We start from the raw sequence: 18,473 nt of genomic DNA, 5'->3' as shown, positions 1-18,473 counted from the left end.
TCAATGGGATTGTGATCCGGGCTCTTCGCTGGCCATGGCAGAACACTGACATTCCTGTCTTGCAGGAAATCACGAGCAGTATGGCTGGTGGCACTGTCATGCCAGGATGAGCCTGCAGGAAGGGTACCACATGAAGGAGGTGGATGTCTTCCCTATAATGCACAGCGTTGAGATTGCCTGCAATGACAAGCTCAGTCCGATGATGCTGTGACACACCACCCCAGACCATGACCGACCCTAAACCTCCAAATCGATCACACTCCGGAGTACAGGCCTCGGTGTAACACACATTCCTTCAACGATAAATGCAAAGCCGACCATCACCCCTGGTGAGACACAACTGTGACTCGTCAGTGAAGAGCACTGTTTGCCAGTCCTGTCTGGTCCAGCGACGGTGGGTTTGTGCCCATAGGTGACGTTGTTGCCGGTGATGTCTGGTGAGGACCTGCCTTACAACAGGCCCACAAGCCCTCAGTCCAGCCTCTCTCAACCTATTGCAGACAGTCTGAGCAGAAGATGGAGGGATTGTGCGTTCCTGGTGTAACTCGGGCAGTTGTTGCCATCCTGTACCTGTCCCGCAGGTGTGATGTTTGGATATACCGATCCTGTGCAGGTGTTACACGTGGTCTGCCACTGCGAGGATGATCAGCTGTCCGTCCTGTCTCCCTGTAGCGCTGTCTTAGGCCTCTCACAGTACGGGCGATGCAATTTATTACCCTGGCCACATCTGCAGTTCTCATGCCTCCTTGCAGCATGCCTAAGGCACGTTCAGGCAGATAAGCAGGGACCCTGGGCATCTTTCTTTTGGTGTTTTTCAGAGTCAGTAGAAAGGCCTCTGTAGTGTCCTAAGATTTCATAACTGTGACCTTAATTACCTACCGTCTGTAAGCTGTCAGTGCCTTAAACGACCGTTTACAATGAAGATCTGTGAAGTTATTTGGATTTTTACGAATTATCTTTGAAAGACAGGGTCTTGAAAAGGGGACCCCCCCCCCCGAGATTACATCGCTTGAAACCATGCCCCAGGCTTATGGATGTATGGTCACTCTGTGACCTGGAAGGTGGCTTCATTGTCCATCTACCCGGAAAACAGATCAAAAGATATGTATAAGCAATGAAGTAAAGAGACCAGGCCACAGTCAAATATTCCTATTTATTCTGTTCAGTAGATTTTGCCAAAGGACACCGGTAGTTTCCCTTGTGGTCACATTGCTATCAATGATAATGGTAAAGACTAGAGGTTGATTGTTTTGTGCAAGTAAAATATGTGCTCCATTTAGCTTTCTTGAATGTTAGGAGGAGGTGGTTCGGAAATGTTCTTCTGGTAGGCACAGAGTTGGAACACACCTGAAAGATCAAGCAACAATGAAATGGATGAGGCACAACATTGAAACTATTCCACGAGCCTGTGCTGAGAGGGACTTCTTTTAAAGTCTGAATTTGGACAGCCTGAAAAGCTAGTTGCAACCCAGCTAACCCATGGGACCTAGACACAATATCTACAGCACTGTCCGTTGGTGGCAGAAGTTGGATCCATCCTAACCACAGAAGATGTACATTATGTACGTTGAAGTGTTGCTAATCAATGGATTGCAGCTGATCCTAACACCAGATTGTACAGTACCAGTCAAACGTTTGGACACCTACTCATTCAAGTTTTTTTTTTTTTTTTTTTTTTTTAAATGTAAAAAACTTTTTCTACATTAATAGAAGACATCAAAACTATGAAATGACACACATGGAATCATGTAGTAACCAAAAAAGTGTTAAAACAATTATTCAAAGTCATCACCTTTTGCCTTGACAGCTTTACACACTTGGCATTCTCTCAACCAGCTTGTATATTGTAAAAAAAAACAAAAAAACATCTTAAACACAAAGGGATAGTTTGAGATTAAAGTTCGATGAACTCATGGATACCATTTTTCTGGCTGCGTGCAGTTTGAAGGTAGTTTCTGGAGCCACTGTTAACTAGCATTGGCGCAATGACGAAGTCCATAGGAGCAGCTACTGGAAGCTACCTTCAACATCCTTCAAACTGCACGCACTCTGGATAAGTAGAAAAAAGTGCTTAACCCCCTAGAGCACATATGTCAGAGTCAAGGCCCGCGGGCCACATCCGGCCCGCAAGAAGGTTTTTTACGGCCCCTGGGATGATCTTGATTTATTATTAGAACCGGCCCGCAGCAAGCCGGCAGCCCGCAGATCTTTTACACGCACCAATACTACATTTCCCACAATGCAAAGGTGACGCACCGAGCAGTAGGCTGCTTCATTTCAATATTTATTGGCACAGCAGTCGTCAGCATCACAGTAAAATTAACTTTCAGATACCCATCAAAAATGGCAAAACGGAAGGTGGATACTGAGAACCGGGGGTTTCAAACAAGGTGGGAGTCGGAGTATATGTTCACGAAGGTAGCTGGAAAACCTGTGTGTCTTCTGTGTGGAGAAAGTGTGGCGGTACTGAAAGAGTATAATCTGAGACGACATTATGAAACGAAACACGCGGACAAAAACAAGAATATGGACATGGAACAAAGGCTACAAAAGGCAGAGGAATTAAAACGAGGCCTCAAATCTCGACAGGCTCTGTTCAAAAAAGCCAAATCACAAGGCCAGGCTCTGTTCAAAAAAGCCAAATCACAAGGCCAGGCTGCTGTCAAGGCCAGTTTTATTTTGGCAGAAGAGATCGCTAAATCAGCCCGGCCATTTACGGAGGGGGATTTCATCAAAAACTGCATGATTAAAGTTTGTGACGAAGTTTGCCCAGAAAAAAGGCAACTCTTTTTAAATGTGAGTCTGAGCAGAAACACCATTGCCGAGAGAGTAGACCAGTTGTCCATCAATCTAAAAGAGCAGCTTGTGAAAAAGGGAAAAGATTTTATTGCATATTCCTTGGCTGTGGATGAGAGCACCGACATTTCTGACATTGCCCAGTTGTCAATTTTCATCCGCGGAGTGGACTCCAACCTAAGCGTGACAGAGGAGTTTTTGGCTTTACGTCCTATGCATGGCACAACTACGGGGCATGATTTGTATGAAGAGGTGTCAAGATGTGTAAATGAGATGGAGCTGCCTTGGGAAAAACTCGTGGGTTTGACAACCGACGGAGCACCTGCGATGTGTGGACACAGGAGCGGACTGGTGGCGAAGATACGGGAAAAGATGCAAGAGGAAAACGCGACAGGTGAGCTGACAGCTTATCATTGTATCATACACCAGGAAGCGTTGTGCGGTAAAGCCTTGAAAATGGAGCATGTAATGAGCATCATCACGCGCACAGTTAACTTTATCAGAGCCAAAGGTTTGAATCACCGCCAGTTCAAGGCATTTCTGACGGAGTTAGAAACGGAGCATGGTGATTTGCCTTATCACACAGAGGTGCGATGGCTAAGCCAGGGAAAGGTGCTTCAAAGATGTTTCGAGCTTCGTGAGGAGATTTGTCTGTTCTTGGACAGCAAAGGGAAAGACACAACACAACTCCGAGACGAAATGTTTCTGTGTGAAATGGCTTTTCTGTGTGACATTACGAGTCATCTGAATGCAATAAACTTGCAGCTGCAGGGTCGGGATCGTGTCATCTCTGATATGTACAGTACAGTGAAGGCATTTAAAACCAAACTGACTCTGTGGGAGACGCAGATGCGGAAAGAAAATTTGAGCCACTTTCCCAGCTGCCAGACCATGAAAGAGAAGCTCTCTACCAGTGCGTTCCCGAGCACACAGTTGGCTGATAAAATAGGTATGCTTGCCGCTGACTTTCGACGCCGATTTGCTGACTTTGAAGCACAAAAAAGCAGGTTGGAACTGCTCGGTAACCCATTTGCTGTTGACGTGGAAAGCTCACCACCAAACCTCCAAATGGAGTTGATTGACCTCCAATGCAATGATGCACTGAGGGCAAAATATGCGGCAGTGGGTGCTGCGGAGTTCGCCCGTTTCCTCCCCGGCACAATGCCCCAGCTGCGCATCCAGGCTGCTCAAACGTTGTCTATGTTTGGCAGCACATACCTGTGTGAACAACTGTTTTCTTTGATGAACCTGAACAAAACATCACACAGAAGTCGACTTACTGCTGAACACCTCCACTCAATTCTGAGGATTTCTTCAGCTCAGAGCCTTACCCCGAACATTGATGAACTTGTGGAAAAGATGGGACACCACCAAGTATCACCCTCAACCTCAAACAAGTGAACATTACTGTGCAATCACATATTTAGAGTTTTTACTCAGTTCAAGTTTAAAAGTTAAAATTTTATATTTGTTTTCACTGCATGTTACTTCTCCTTAAACAAAGTGTTGTTTTTGATTAATAGATTTTTGCACTTTATTTTTTTGTATTTCAATCCAATTATATTTTAAAAATATTTCAGTTGAGTGGATGATAGAAAATTGCTATTATTGTTTTTTCTTTGAAGTAAATTTAGCCCACTTTTGCTAAAATAGAAAATATAGTCTACTGATGGTGCCTTGAATACCGGTTTCTTTCATTTAATGTTCATGTTATGGGGATATTTATATAAAGGAAATTTGTCTTTTGTGTCTGTTGAAAATTAAAGATTACTGACAGAGCCATAAGAAAATATTGCTTTATTTATCTGATCATATTGTAATATATTTGTTAGGTTTTCAGTAGGTTCAATTAGGTTCACTAGACTATATGCGTCATTTAAAAATTTTTCAATGAACATTCGAACAGTCCGGCCCTCGTCTTGTAGCTGATTTTTTTATTTGGCCCTCCGTCCATTTGACTTTGACACCCCTGCCCTAGAGTCTGTGTCTGCGGTTCTGAGAAATCCAATTAGCATAATAACAAAGATATCCACATCAAAATCCAGCAGTTTAAGCTAGAGATTTTTTTTTTTGTTGCATGGGCTGCATCATGTTGTTGCATGGACTGCATCATGTTGTTGCATGGACTGCATCATGTTGTTGCATGGACTGCATCATGTTGTTGCATGGACTGCATCATGTTGTTGCATGGACTGCATCATGTTGTTGCATGGACTGCATCATGTTGTTGCATGGACTGCATCATGTTGTTGCATGGGCTGCATCATGTTGTTGCATGGGCTGCATCATGTTGTTGCATGGGCTGCATCATGTTGTTGCATGGGCTGCATCATGTTGTTGCATGGGCTGCATCATGTTGTTGCATGGGCTGCATCATGTTGTTGCATGGGCTGCATCATGTTGTTGCATGGGCTGCATCATGTTGTTGCATGGACTGCATCATGTTGTTGCATGGACTGCATCATGTTGTTGCATGGGCTGCATCATGTTGTTGCATGGGCTGCATCATGTTGTTGCATGGACTGCGTCTCAATCCACTGCATCTGCCGACGTCGCCCTCCACATCTGCGGTGAAATGTGGCAGAGCTAGAGCTGTGTTGTCAGACCATGAGACATCCCGAAAATCGGTCTTCTCACAAACGTCTGGACGGTGTGGCCCACAAACTATTATGACCCCTATATGGAAAGGTGAGACTTTCACGAACACTGACTCTTCTAAGTCCGTACATCCGATCTGCAACATCTGTCTGTAGCGTCTGAACCATTTAGGCTACACACTAACACATACTTATCGGTTGTTTTGCCCTAGGAAGAGGTAGACGGTACCAGATAAAAATACAATTAATGGAAGTATATATGAATATAGTTTTGTGCCTAAAATAAAAGGTAAATGCATGTAAATTACAAAAAACAATCCTGATCATATATCTCGGATCTAGAACAAACTTCCTTTAAAATGTTTTTGGGGACCATCTGATTATGCATGTACAAAGCTGTTATTCAGTGCATTGCTCAGTAGTGTAAAGTTTACTTAAGTTGTTGTTTGGGGGTATTTGTACATTACTTTACCATTTATATTTTTGACAAATTTTACTACCTGACACCCAAAAGTACTTGTTACATTTTGAATGCTTAGCAGGACATAAATGGTCCAATTCACGCACGTCCCTGGTCATCCCTAATGCCTCTGATCTTGCAGACCCACTAAACACATGATTTGTTTGTAAATTATGTCAGTGTTGGAGTGTGCCCCTGGTATCCATAAAAAGTTATACAAGAAAATTGTGCAGTTTGGTTAATATAAAGAGTCTATTTAAAACAAATTACTTTTACTCAAGTGGTATTTTACTAGTGATTTTTACATTTACTTGTCATTTTATGTTAAGGTATCTTTACTTTTACTCATGTATGACAATTGGGTACTTTTTCCACCACTGGCGTTTCTATTGGCTAATAGCAGTAAGGCCAAATAAAATAAACAATTTGATAAGTTAAGGGGTCCTAAAACTCAATCAAATAGCTAAATGATTCTTGGTATGACCATCTTAAAACAATTCCATGTTAGCCCCCCACCCCGCTTAGACTCCAGAGGGTTTTTTAATCTCAAACTATCCCTTTAAAGACCAAAGGGTTTATTAGAGGAGTTTACCAGCAACGAACGTTAAGATGATGGCCACCCAACCTAAGATGTAGGACCAGGAGAAGCGCCAATCAAGGAAGCGCTTGCCAAAAAAGTTGACAGTCACGCCCGTGTAGATGGCCAGAGCTAACAGAGCAAGAAAACCTGAGGGATGAAAGAAAATGTGGTGGGATAAAAGAGAGAAACATGTTGATGTGGCCAAGACAGACGTTTTTTTAAATAATGTTGATGTTTGTTCAAGTCTATACAATTCTACAAAATGTAATTCCTGATTTATTATATATACAGTGGGGAGAACAAGTATTTGATACACTGCCGATTTTGCAGGTTTTCCTACTTACAAAGCATGTAGAGGTCTGTCATTTTTTATCATAGGTACACTCCAACTGCTGCAGTGTGTGCAAACCTGGTCAAGAACTACAGGAAACGTATGATCTCTGTATTTGCAAGCAAAGGTTTCTGTACCAAATATTAAGTTCTGCTTTTCTGATGTATCAAATTCTTATGTCATGCAATAAAATGCTAATTAATTACTTAAAAATCATACAATGTGATTTTCTGCATTTTTGTTTTAGATTCACAGTTGAAGTGTACCTATGATAAAAAATTACAGACCTCTACATGCTTTGTAAGTAGGAAACACTGCCAATTTTGCAGGTTATCAAATACTTGTTTTCCCCACTATATATTTTTTCCTGACTGGTCCGCTATCCCATACTTTCTACTTCCATTGTGTAAACTGGTGTCTTCTCCTTGAAGGAACTGGACAGGTCAAGGCAAACCCCCTGTTGGCCTTCCATGCTTTCTTCTTTCCTGTCTTTTCACATAAGGGCCGGTATCCATAAAGCATCTGAGTAGGTGCTGATCTAGGATCAGGTCCCCCATGTCCATGTAATGTTATTCATTGTGATCTAAAATCCAAAACAGATCCTATATCAGCACTCCTACTCTGCAACGCTTTATGAATATGGCCCCTGGTGTTTACCTGAGAGGAGCAGAGCGATGCCCCCCATCCGGACCCTCCTGCTCTTGGTGCCATTGGCGAAGGCACTCAGGCCCAGCACCACGCCAGCGAAGCAGCTCAGCACGGCCAGCAGCATGAAGGCCCTCGTCGCATCCCAGAAGGCTGTGCAGAGAGGACAACGTCATATACATTGCATTCGGAAAGTATTCAGACCCCTTGACATTCCACATTTTGTTACATTACAGCCTTATTCTAAAATAGATATAATTATTTTCCTCATCCATCTACACACCCTATAATGACAAAGCAAAAACAGGTTTATATTTTTAAGCAAAAAAAAAAATATATATATATATATATATTACTTATTTACATAGGTATTCAGACCCTTTGCTATGAGACTTGAAATTGAGCTCCGGTGCATCCTGTTTCCATTGATCATCCTTGAGATGTTTCTACAACTTGAAGTCCACCTGTGGTAAATTCATTTGATTGTACATGATTTGGAAAGGCACACCTGTTTATATAAGGTCCCACAGTTGACAGTGCATGTCAGAGGAAAAACCAAGCCATGAGGTCTAAGGAATTGTCTGTAGAGCTCCGAGACAGGATTGTCGACGCACAGATCTAGGGTAGGGTACAAAAAACATTTCTGCAGCATTGAAGGTCCCCAAGAACATAGTGGCCCCCACCATTCTTAAATGGAAGAAGTTTGGAACCACCGTTACTCTTCCTAGAGCTGGCCGCCTGGCCAAACTGAGCAATCGGGGGAGAAGGACTTGGTCAGGGAGGTGAGCAAGAACCCGATGGTCACTGACAGAGCTCAAGAGTTCCTCTGTGGAGATGGGAGAACCTTCCAGAAGGACAACCATCTCTGTAGGCCTATTATAGTAGAATGGCCAGACAGAAGCCACTCCTCAGTAAAAGGCACATGACAGCCCGCTTGGAGTTTGCCAATAGGCACCTAAAGGACTCTGACCATGAGAAACAAGATTCTCTGGTCTGATGAAACCGTCTGGAGGAAACCTGGCACCATCCCTATGGTGAAGCATGGTGGTGGCAGCATCCTGCTGTGGGGATGTTTTTCCAGTGGCAGGGAGACTAGTCAGGATTGAGGGAAATATAAACAGAGCAAAGTACAGAGAGATCCTTGATGAAAACCTGCTCCAGAGCACTAAGGCCCTAGACTGGGGCGAAGGTTCACCTTCCAACAGGACAACAACCCCTAAGCACGCAGCCAAGACAATGCAGGAGTGGCTTTGGGACAAGTCTCAATGTCCTTGAGTTGCCCAGCCAGAGCCCGGACTTGAACCCGATCGAACATCTCCGGAGAAACCTGAAAATAGCTGTGCAGCGACGCTCCCCATCCAACCTGACAGAGCTTGAAAGGACCTGCAGAGAAGAATGGGAGAAACTCCTCAAATACAGGTGTGCCAAGCTTGTAGCGTCATACCCAAGAAGCCTTGAGGCTGTAATCGCAGCTAAATGTGCTTCAACAAAGTACTGAGTAAAGGGTCTGATTGTAAATGTGATATTTCACTTTTTTTAATACATTCGCAAATTTCTAAACCTATTTTTGCTTTGTCATTATGGGGTATTGTGTGTAGACTGAGGGGGGAAACTATTTAATCAATTTTATAATAAGGCTGTAAAGTAACAAAATGTGTAAAAAGCCAAGGGATCTGAATACTTTACTATATTAGCATTGGTAAAAAATCTCCTTCGTAGCTATCAAAAGTGTTTTATTTATAGGTTGGTATGTAGGCCAACATGTGTATTGTAGTTATGAGTGATTCAAAAAATCCAAATAGTTAGCAGTTTTATGTAACTATAATTTGACTCACCTTACAGTATCTCTATAGGCTATTCATAATCGTTATCGTTCAGGGTCAGTTTTAGTGGTTAGGCCAAAAACAGACTCTTGATCACAAGAGTTGAGGTTAAAGGGGTAGTTCACCAAAAATACAAAATGACTTGTAGGTTCCTTACCTTGAAAGTAGTTTATGGGCCAAGAAAAATAATGTATATTTAAGCAATAAGGCCTGAGGAGATGTGGTACATGGCCAATATACCACGGCAAAGGACTGTTCATAGGCACGAAGCAACGCGGAGTGCCTGAACACGGCACTTAGCCGTGGTATATTGGCAATATACCACAAATTCCCGAGGTGCCTTATTGCTATTATAAACTGGTTTCCAACATAATTAGAGCAGTAAAAATAAATGTTTTGTCAATCCCGTGGTATGCGGTCTCATATTCCATGGCTGTCAACCAATCAGCATTCAGGGCTCAAAACCACCCAGCTTATAAATAACCATAGCCACTATCTGCCTTAGCCACATTAGCATTGATTCTCAGTGCTTTTTTGTTGTCAATGGACCCCAGGTAGCATGCTCTTATTTGCATGCCAAAATCCCCTCAAAGTAAGAAAAATTCATAGTGGATCCTAAATTATTAGTTAAACTCACCCACAGTGATGGTGTGGGCATGGCACTTGTGATTGATGCAAAACCTCCAGAGGCCCTGGTTGGCCGAGGCGCCTGAGTAGCGGTACTGCATCCAGAAGTCGGTTGCCGTGGAGACTATGAGGAGCACGAGGGCGGCCACACCACAGAGTGTGCCCCCTCCTGCTAAAGTGTACAGCATCAAGGAGAAGCCTGGGATAGCACAGTCCTCCTAAATGCACGGCAACTGTTTTGAGGTAAAAATGAAAAATAAATGAAGATTTGAAAGAGTTTATCACTATGTATCACTCTAACCAATACAAGCTTGAACAAAATCATATCGAAGTGGAGGATAACATTTGTTACTTTTAAAACGTGTACCATGTGTTGAGTTTTTACCACCTGTTTGTCGAACAGATCAGAAGGAAAGAACCACGCTTCAAACTTATGGCATACATTGGATAGAAGACTGGGTGAGGAAGTAACAACAACAAAAATGCCGGTAGGGGGGGGACACGGGTGGACATGTGTTGGGGTGAACATTACAATGGTGGCATTGCAAACAGCCTTAAGCTCAATTTTATGAAATGCATCTTTACTTGGGTCTTATCTGACATCCTTTCATATGCGAAAGCAGTTTAGTCTAATCTGTGATTAGGCTTGAAGGAAGAACTGAAGGAAGGATGCATTTTTGAAGTTCAAGCAGGGCCTTCATTTGGAAGTCAACACTAACACCTTTAGGCTTCAGAGTGGACACATCAAGTTTTAATGGCATGTGGTTGTGACACCTACCCAAATATAAGCACACTAACAACAACTGCACTTCTAGTCACCATGCAAAGCGTCTTTGCAAAAAAGATTGCTCAAGTTAACTCCATTTCCAATCCATTAAAATGTCATTTAAACATTATTGAATGCATATTTCCACCTATCTGATCAAGAGCCACCAAGAACAAAAGCAAAAACCTGCACATTTTGCCAAACCAAACAAAGCACTTAACCAAAATGGCTGCATGTCAATGAGAGTGCTGAACAGGCTGATTTCAAACCATTGTTTCCAACTAATTCCCCCAGCGCATCACAACTAATCTTCTAATGCTGAGCAATAGATCTGTCAGCATGTTGCTCTGTGACCAGCGTGATGGGGTACCAATACCCTTTCCAAACTACTGAGCCGAACCAAACCATCCACCATATGCTGCTTGGAACCCTGCTGGAAGGGCAATGTGAAAAGATCTGGTGTGAAGAAATATCCCAGCCGTTCGTGGCAGCACGATGGTGAAGAAATATCCCAGCCGTTCGGGGCAGCACGATGGTGAAGAAATATCCCAGCCGTTCGGGGCAGCACGATGGTGAAGAAAGGGTACTATATTCCATAGTTGCCATTTCAATTCCTGCAGCAGCCTCAATGCACCCGAAGACCAAAAGCTCAATCAAATGTTAACTGGCCCATTTATACTCTAAATTATATTTGTTCTTTTGATTGAAATAGCTTAAATAACAGACCAAATATATAAAGTGAGTTTTCTCCAAAGAGCAGTTCCCTCATATTCTTGTTGCTATAATGTGTTTTTGAAAATATAGTCCATTTATATCCACGTAAAAAAAAAAGAAGGAAAGTTTGCAGATACCTGTTGGTTGCTGTCTCTGTGCTGGGTGGTTTGCTGTCTGCGTGAGTCTATCCTTTTTAAACCCTCTACCCATGGCCCTCATTGTCTGCCTGTACAATAGAGGGAATGATCGAGTGCAACGTGAATGAAGGTAATCCCCCTCTCTCTCTCTCTCTCTCGTTCACTCCCTCTCCATCCCTCTATCGCGCACCGTAACCCCGTTGCCTCCACTCTCTCCCTCGAAGCTGTACACTTGCTTGCTCACTCCATCTGCATTTCTTACACCTTCACTCATGGCCTCTTCCTCCTTACCTATTCTGCCTTCCTCTTAGAGAGTGGCTGAGTTGCCCTGGCAGGCAGCCCTCGGCGTCGTGGGACTCTTTTGTGGATAGAGGTCCACAACACCACCTGGATTCGGCCATGCCAGGGCTGGGTTCACCATGTCCTCACCGCCATGGTGGGTAGTGGGTACCATCCAGGGTCAGCATGTCATGCTGTACATACAGTACATGGTCACTCACTGGTCCAGGGTCCAGCCCTATAGTAACACTGATTGATAGTTTCATATGGAATAATTTAACCTGGTGTGTTATAACAGGGCTGGATTGTACACTTGGAACAACTAGAAGCTCTTCGGGACCGGATTTGGCAAACCCTGCACTAGTCAGTGGTAACCCTCTGGTCACTAGGGTAGGTCTTGGAGGGCTCAACTGCCCCAACAGACAATGCAGAGAATATCCCAGTTAGAATTGGAATTGGGTTTATGCCTGCCATGGTCCATCACCTGCAGTTCTGCAGTAATGCTAGGATGCAGAGCAGCTCAGAGTATTGCAGATCTAAATGTAATGCATAAAATGGACTATATCATGTGGAGTAGAGAGTTGCGTACACCTTGTATTTCTATCTGCAGTGTTCTGAACATCAAGCCAAATTGAGTAAAACCGGGATTAAATCCACTCACTGGTAACAGGCAATGTGGCTTTTAATAAAGGCAATGTCCAACCCGACATATGCAGCGTTAACTGTGAACGCGATCTCCGCGAATGCGGGAACATTGCCTTTAATGCCTTTAAGACCGCAGTGACTGCGGTTGTATTGAATCCTGGCCTAATTTATTGAACTGAGAAACACTTTTGTAGAGGGTACCATATTTCTACACGGAGCATGGCTAATAATATAGTATATTCTAAGAGTGAGAACATGCTGTCCATCCAGGGGCGCTGCACTGCTGCTTTATTTTGAATATATAGTTTATTTATTTGGCTTTTTAACAGCTTCTACCCCCAAGCCATAAAACTCTTGAACAGTTAAACAAATGGCTACCCGTACTATTTGCATTGTCCCCAACCCACCCCCCATTTTTATGCTGCTGCTACTCTGTTTATTATCCATACATAGTCACTTTACCTCCACTTACATGTACATATCACCGCGACTAACCCGTGACCCCCTGCACATTGACTGCACCGGAACCTCCTGCATATAGCCTCGCTACTGTTATTATATTGTTGCTCCATAAGTTTTTTTTTCTCCCTTGACTGCATTGTTGTTTAAGGGCTTGTAAGTAAGCATTTCACTGTAAGGTCTACCTGTTGTATTGGGCGCATGTGACAAATAAAATGTGGTTTTGATTTAGTGGACTCAATGCGCAACCTATTCTGGTCCCACGTTGAAGCTCAAAGGGCTCTGAGAGGAGGCTGTTAACACAGAGGCAGAAGGGGCATCATATAAAGTCTTAATCCATTAAATACAATGATTACAAAAATCAAAATATGTTTATCTACATCAAATACTCCCATTCAACACCATCAAAAGCCTTTTTGGCATCGAGAGAGAGAGAGCAATACTTGGAGAAGTTGTCCTGCATAGGCTACTGTGGGTTGACCAGTCGTCTAAATTTGACGATACGAAATCTTTGTAGTATGAACCCAGACTGGTCCGGGTTAATGATAATACCCACTACCTTAGACAGTCTACTAGAAAGTACTTTAGCCAGCACCTTTTCATCAGAGGGGAGGAGAGAAATTGGGTATAGTTGCCTGGAGCCAGAGGTTCTGTCCTGGTCTTGTGAATTTAAAGCAATAATGACTATGTGCATCGAGGGAGGAAGTGTTGAAGACATGTCGGAGTCTTTGAACACCTCTAGTAAGATATCCTGTAAGTCAATGGGTTGTTCAAGCATTGCTTTGTCCTTTTCTGATAAATGAAGTAGTTTTAAGTTTGTCAAAAAGCATTCCAGCTTTTGCTTGTCGAGCTTCCCTTGAGAGGAATATGAGCTTCTGTAGAACGACCAAAATTCCTTTCTGTTGTGTACTGAAGCACCTTTTGGGATTTTAATTGCTGCTATGAGGTTTCTACAACTATGCTGTTTCAATCTATACTGAACAAAAATATGAATGCAACATTAAACAATTTCAATGATTTTACTGAGTCACAGATCATATAAAGAAATCAGTCAACTTAAATAAATTCATTAGGCCCTAATCTATGGATTTCACATAACTGGGAATACAGATATGCATCTGTTGGTAACAGATACACTATATATATACAAAAGTATGTGGACACTTCAAATTAATTGATTTGGCTTTTTAAGCCACACCCATTGCTGACAGGTATGTAAAATTGAGCACATAGCCATGCAATCTCCATAGACAAACATTGGCAGTAGAATGGCCTTACTGAAGAGCTCAGTGACAATGTGGCACCATCATAGGATGCCGCCTTTCCAACAAGTCAGTTCGTCAAATTTCTGCCCTGCTAGAGCTGCCCAGGTCAACGGTACGTGCTGGTATTGTAAAGTGAAAACATCTAGGGGCAACAACGGTTCAGCCTCAAAAACGGGACCGCTGAGTGCTGAAGCGTGTAAAAATCGTCTGTCTTCAGTTGCAACACTCACTACCGAGTTACAAACTGCCTCTGGAAGCCACGTCTGCACAAGAACTGTTCGTCGGGTGCTTCATGAAATGGGTTTCCAAGGCCGAACAGCCGCACACAAGCCTAAGATCACAATGCGCAATGCCAATCGTCGGCTGGAATGGTGTAAAGCTCACCGCCATTGGACTCTGCAGCAGTGGAAACATGTTCTCTGGAGTGATGAATCACGCTTTACCATCTGGCAGTCCGACGGACGAATCTGGGTTTGGCGGATGCCAGGAGAATGCTACCTGCCAACTGTAAAATTTGGTGGAGGAGGAATAATGGTCTGGGGCTGTTTTTCATGGTTCGGGCTAGGCCCATTAGTTCCAATGAAGGGAAATCTGAATGCTACAGCATACAATGACATTCTAGACGATTCTGTGCTTCCAACTTTGTGGTAACAGTTTTTGGGGAGGCCCTTTCCTGTCTCAGCATGACAATGTCCCCGTGCACAAAGCGAGGTACATACAGAAATGGTTTGTTGAGATCGGTGTGGAAGTACTTGACAGGCCTGCACAGAGCCCTGACCTCAACCCCATTGAACGCCGTTGGTATGAATTGGAACGCTGACTGTGAGCCAGGCCTAATTGCCCAACATCAGTGCTTGACCTCACTAATGCTCTAGTGGCTGAATTGAAGCAAGTCCCCGCAGCAATGTTCCAAAATCTAGTAGAAAGCCTTCCCAGAAGAGTGGAGGCTGTTATAGCAGTAAAGGGGGTACCAACTCCATATCAATGCCCATAATTTGAGATGTTTGACAATTAGGTGTCCACATACTTTTGGTCATGTAGTGTACCTTTAAAAAAAGTAGTGGCGTGGATCGGAAAACCAGTCAGTATTTGGTGTGACTACCATTTGCCTCATGCAGCGCGACACATCTCCTTAGCATAAAGTTGATCCGAATGTTCATTGTGGCCTGTGGAATGTTGTCCCAATCCTCTTCAATAGCGGGAACTGGAACATGCTGCCGTACACGTTGATCCAGAGTATCCCAAACCGGCTCAATGGGTGACATGACTGGTGTGTATGCAGGCCATGGAAGAACTGGGACATTTTTAACTTCCAGGAATTGTGTACAGATCCCTGTGACGTGGGGCCATGCATTATCTTGCTGAAACATGAGTGGCCCCAGCACAAGGTTCATGTGTGTAATGACCCTACTTTTTAAATCAGCTTCTTGACACGCCACACCTGTCAGGTGGATGGATTATCTTGGCAAAGGAGAAATGCTCACTAACAGGGATGTAAACAAATGTGTGCACAACATTTGAGAGAAATAAGCTTTTTGTGAGTATGGACAATATCAGGGATCTTTTATTTCAGCTCATGAAACATGGAACCAACAGTTTACATGTTGTGTTTATATTTTTGTTCAGTGTATATGCACTGTGGCTTGACCATCTGCTCCTCTCAACTGTGTATGTGATGTGTGCTATCGGGGGCTGAGAAATTAGCAGAAGATACATTTCTGTTTCTCACTGTAATGGACCGTACATTTGTATTGATATGTGAAACACGTGTGTGTGTGAGATGAGTCAGTCTATTCATGATGACATGAAGATCAGTGGAACTAAGGTGGATGAGTGACTCAAACTGTCACGAGGGCTCATGGTTTCTGTTGATACAAGACTCTGCGACATGCACTTTTTTCTAACTTTCTGCTAACCAAGCAAGCTTTGTCATCTGTCACTAATCAGCAGCTTGAGCTGGAGTTCATTGCCCTGTTTATACCTGGTCCTAACATGTGTCCTGGGCCCGTATCCACAAATAATCTAGGAGTGCTGCTCTAGGATCAGTTTAGCCTTTTGGATCATATGAACAGTTCCTAGATCAGCACTCCTTATGAGACGCTTTGTGGATACGGGCCCAGATCTCGTCCACATTCTGATTGTGCCTTCATTTTTAGACTGGTACATGTAGAATAACTGATTATGATCAGTAGTCGGAATGTGTCATATCTACATATCTTACAATTTTAAACATATCTGGATTATCCAAACATTTCAATCGTCCCTCAAATCATTGACAGGTGGCACCATTGAACTAAGGCATCAATATAATTTAGGGGGAAATGGAGGTGTTTGATGCATGGGAATTATAATAAGGGCAGGCTAATAAACATTAAGACATTGGCCTAATGATAAAACAGGTGCATTTGCCGTTGGTAAGGAGCAGCATATAACCTCATGTTTATTTTATTTTGTTTATTTTTTAATAATCGTATTCCAGTACATCTCTCCTTTTCTGGCGGGTTTATTCCCACTACTAGACAACAAATATTACCATTCATCCATTTAATAGTCAAGTATGCTCGAATGTAAATAGACGGTAGCCTATTTAAAATAGTTGACAGTATGGGTAGACTACAGTATTGCTGAGCACTACATCATAGCCTATACCAAGGCAGGAGATAGAAACACAATCTATTAATAAACAAAATATTGAACAACAATTCGTCTTTTCATAGAAGTGTGGGATGCAGCAATTAGGCCTTTTTAAATTGTTTCAAAGCAGTGGTGTAAAGTACTTAAGTAATACTTTAAAGTAGGTTTTACTTAAGTCGTTTTTTGGGGTATCTTTACTGTCTTTTACCTTTACTTCACTACATTCCTAAAGAAATTTATGCCAGCAAAGGTGAACAATTTATTCAGCAATAATCATGGCAATGTAATAAATCAGGGGTGCAATTTTCAAATAAAGCAATTTTGTTCCCCCCAGTTTAATCACTGGAATGTGCTGGAAAAAATGATGTACCTTATACTCCCCATACATTTTCCCTGACACCCAAAAGAACTCGTTACATTTTGAAGAGAGAACATCCCTGTTCATCCTTACTGTGTGCATCTGATCTGGCAGACTCACTAAACACAAATGCTTTGTTTGTAAATTAAGTCTGAGTGTTGGGAGTGTGCCCCTGGCTATCCGTCAATAAAAATAAAAAAAGTTTTAAATTGTGCTGTCTGGTTTGCTTATTATAAGGAATTTGAAATTATTTACACTTTTACTTTTGATACTTAGTACATTTGAGCAATTCCAATTACTTTTTATTCTTAAGTATCTTTAAAACGATATAATTCTAGACTTTTACTCAAGTACTATTTTACAGGGTGACTTTTACTTAAGTCATTTTCTATTAAGGTAAACTTTACTTTTACTCAAGTATGACAATATAGTACTTTTTCCACCACTGTTCGTGAGGTAGTCACCTGGAATGCATTTCAATTAACAGGTGTGCCTTATTAAAAGTTCATTTGTGTTTGTCTTTATTTCTTAGCGAGTTTGAGACAATCGGTTGTGTTGTGACAAGGTAGGTACACAGAAGATAGCCCTATTTGATAAGACCAAGTCCATATTATGGCAAGAACAGCTAAAATAAGGAAAAATAAATTACTTTAAGACATGGTCAGTCAATTCGGAAAATTTCAATTTCAAGTGCAGTCACAAAAACCATCAAGCGCAATGATGAAACTGGCTCTCATGAGGACTGCCACATGAATGGAATACCCAGAGTTACCTCTGCTGCAGAGGATAAGTGAATTAGTTACCAGCCTAAGAAATTGGCAATTAATTGCACTTCAGATTGCAGCCCAAATAAATGCTTCACAGAGTTCAAGTAACAGACATCTCAACATCAACTGTTCAGAGGAGATTGCGTGAATCAGGCCTTCATAGTCGAATTGCTGCAAAGAAACCATTACTAAAGGACACCAATAAGAGACTTGCTTGGGCCAAGAAACACGAGCAATGGACATTAGACCAACTGTGGAAATCTGTCCTTGGTCTGATGAGTCCAAATTTGAGATTTTTGGTTCTGTGTCTTTGTTGGTTCTGTGTCTTTGTGAGACACAGAGTAGATGAACGGATCTCCGCATGTGTGGTTCCCACCGTGAAGCATGGACGAGGAGGTGTGATGGTGTGGGGGTGCTTTGCTGGTGACAATGTCTGTGATTTATTTAGAATTCAAGGCACAGTTAACCAGCATGGCTACCACAGTCTTCTGCAGTGATACGCCAACGGACAATGACCCAAAACACACTTCCAGGCTGTGTAAGGGCTATTTGACCAAGAAGGAGTGTAATGGAGTGCTGCATCAGATGAC

General features: G+C 42.6%; 1 protein-coding gene across 1 annotated transcript; it reads right to left on the bottom strand.

Moving 5' to 3' along the window:
* Positions 1-1,134: 1,134 nt before the first annotated feature.
* LOC139408977 (lens fiber membrane intrinsic protein-like) lies at positions 1,135-11,552 on the bottom strand. The gene is made up of 5 exons (XM_071153522.1): positions 11,477-11,552; positions 9,870-10,092; positions 7,422-7,562; positions 6,446-6,580; positions 1,135-1,347 (listed from the first exon to the last, which is right to left on the bottom strand). The coding sequence occupies exons 2-5, from the start codon at positions 10,045-10,047 to the stop codon at positions 1,277-1,279; spliced, it is 525 nt and encodes a 174-aa protein (XP_071009623.1). The 5' UTR covers positions 10,048-10,092; positions 11,477-11,552; the 3' UTR covers positions 1,135-1,276.
* Positions 11,553-18,473: the final 6,921 nt, after the last annotated feature.

This window comes from Oncorhynchus clarkii, chromosome 5 (assembly GCF_045791955.1).
Source record: "Oncorhynchus clarkii lewisi isolate Uvic-CL-2024 chromosome 5, UVic_Ocla_1.0, whole genome shotgun sequence".
NCBI classification, from domain to species: Eukaryota; Metazoa; Chordata; class Actinopteri; order Salmoniformes; family Salmonidae; genus Oncorhynchus; species Oncorhynchus clarkii.
Note: the sequence above shows the minus strand (reverse complement) of the source record. Positions and strands in the feature narration are given on the sequence as shown.

What these genes read in the sequence shown, in the direction of transcription:
- LOC139408977 (XM_071153522.1), bottom strand. Translation starts at nt 10,047, where the DNA reads ATGCTGTACACTTTAGCAGGAGGGGGCACACTCTGTGGTGTGGCCGCC. An exon ending in TGCCCACACCATCACTGTGG is followed by an intron (nt 7,563 to 9,869) that starts GTGAGTTTAACT and finishes CTCTCTGCACAG; the next exon opens with CCTTCTGGGATGCGACGAGG. An exon ending in CATCTTAACGTTCGTTGCTG is followed by an intron (nt 1,348 to 6,445) that starts GTAAACTCCTCT and finishes TTGATCTTTCAG; the next exon opens with GTGTGTTCCAACTCTGTGCC.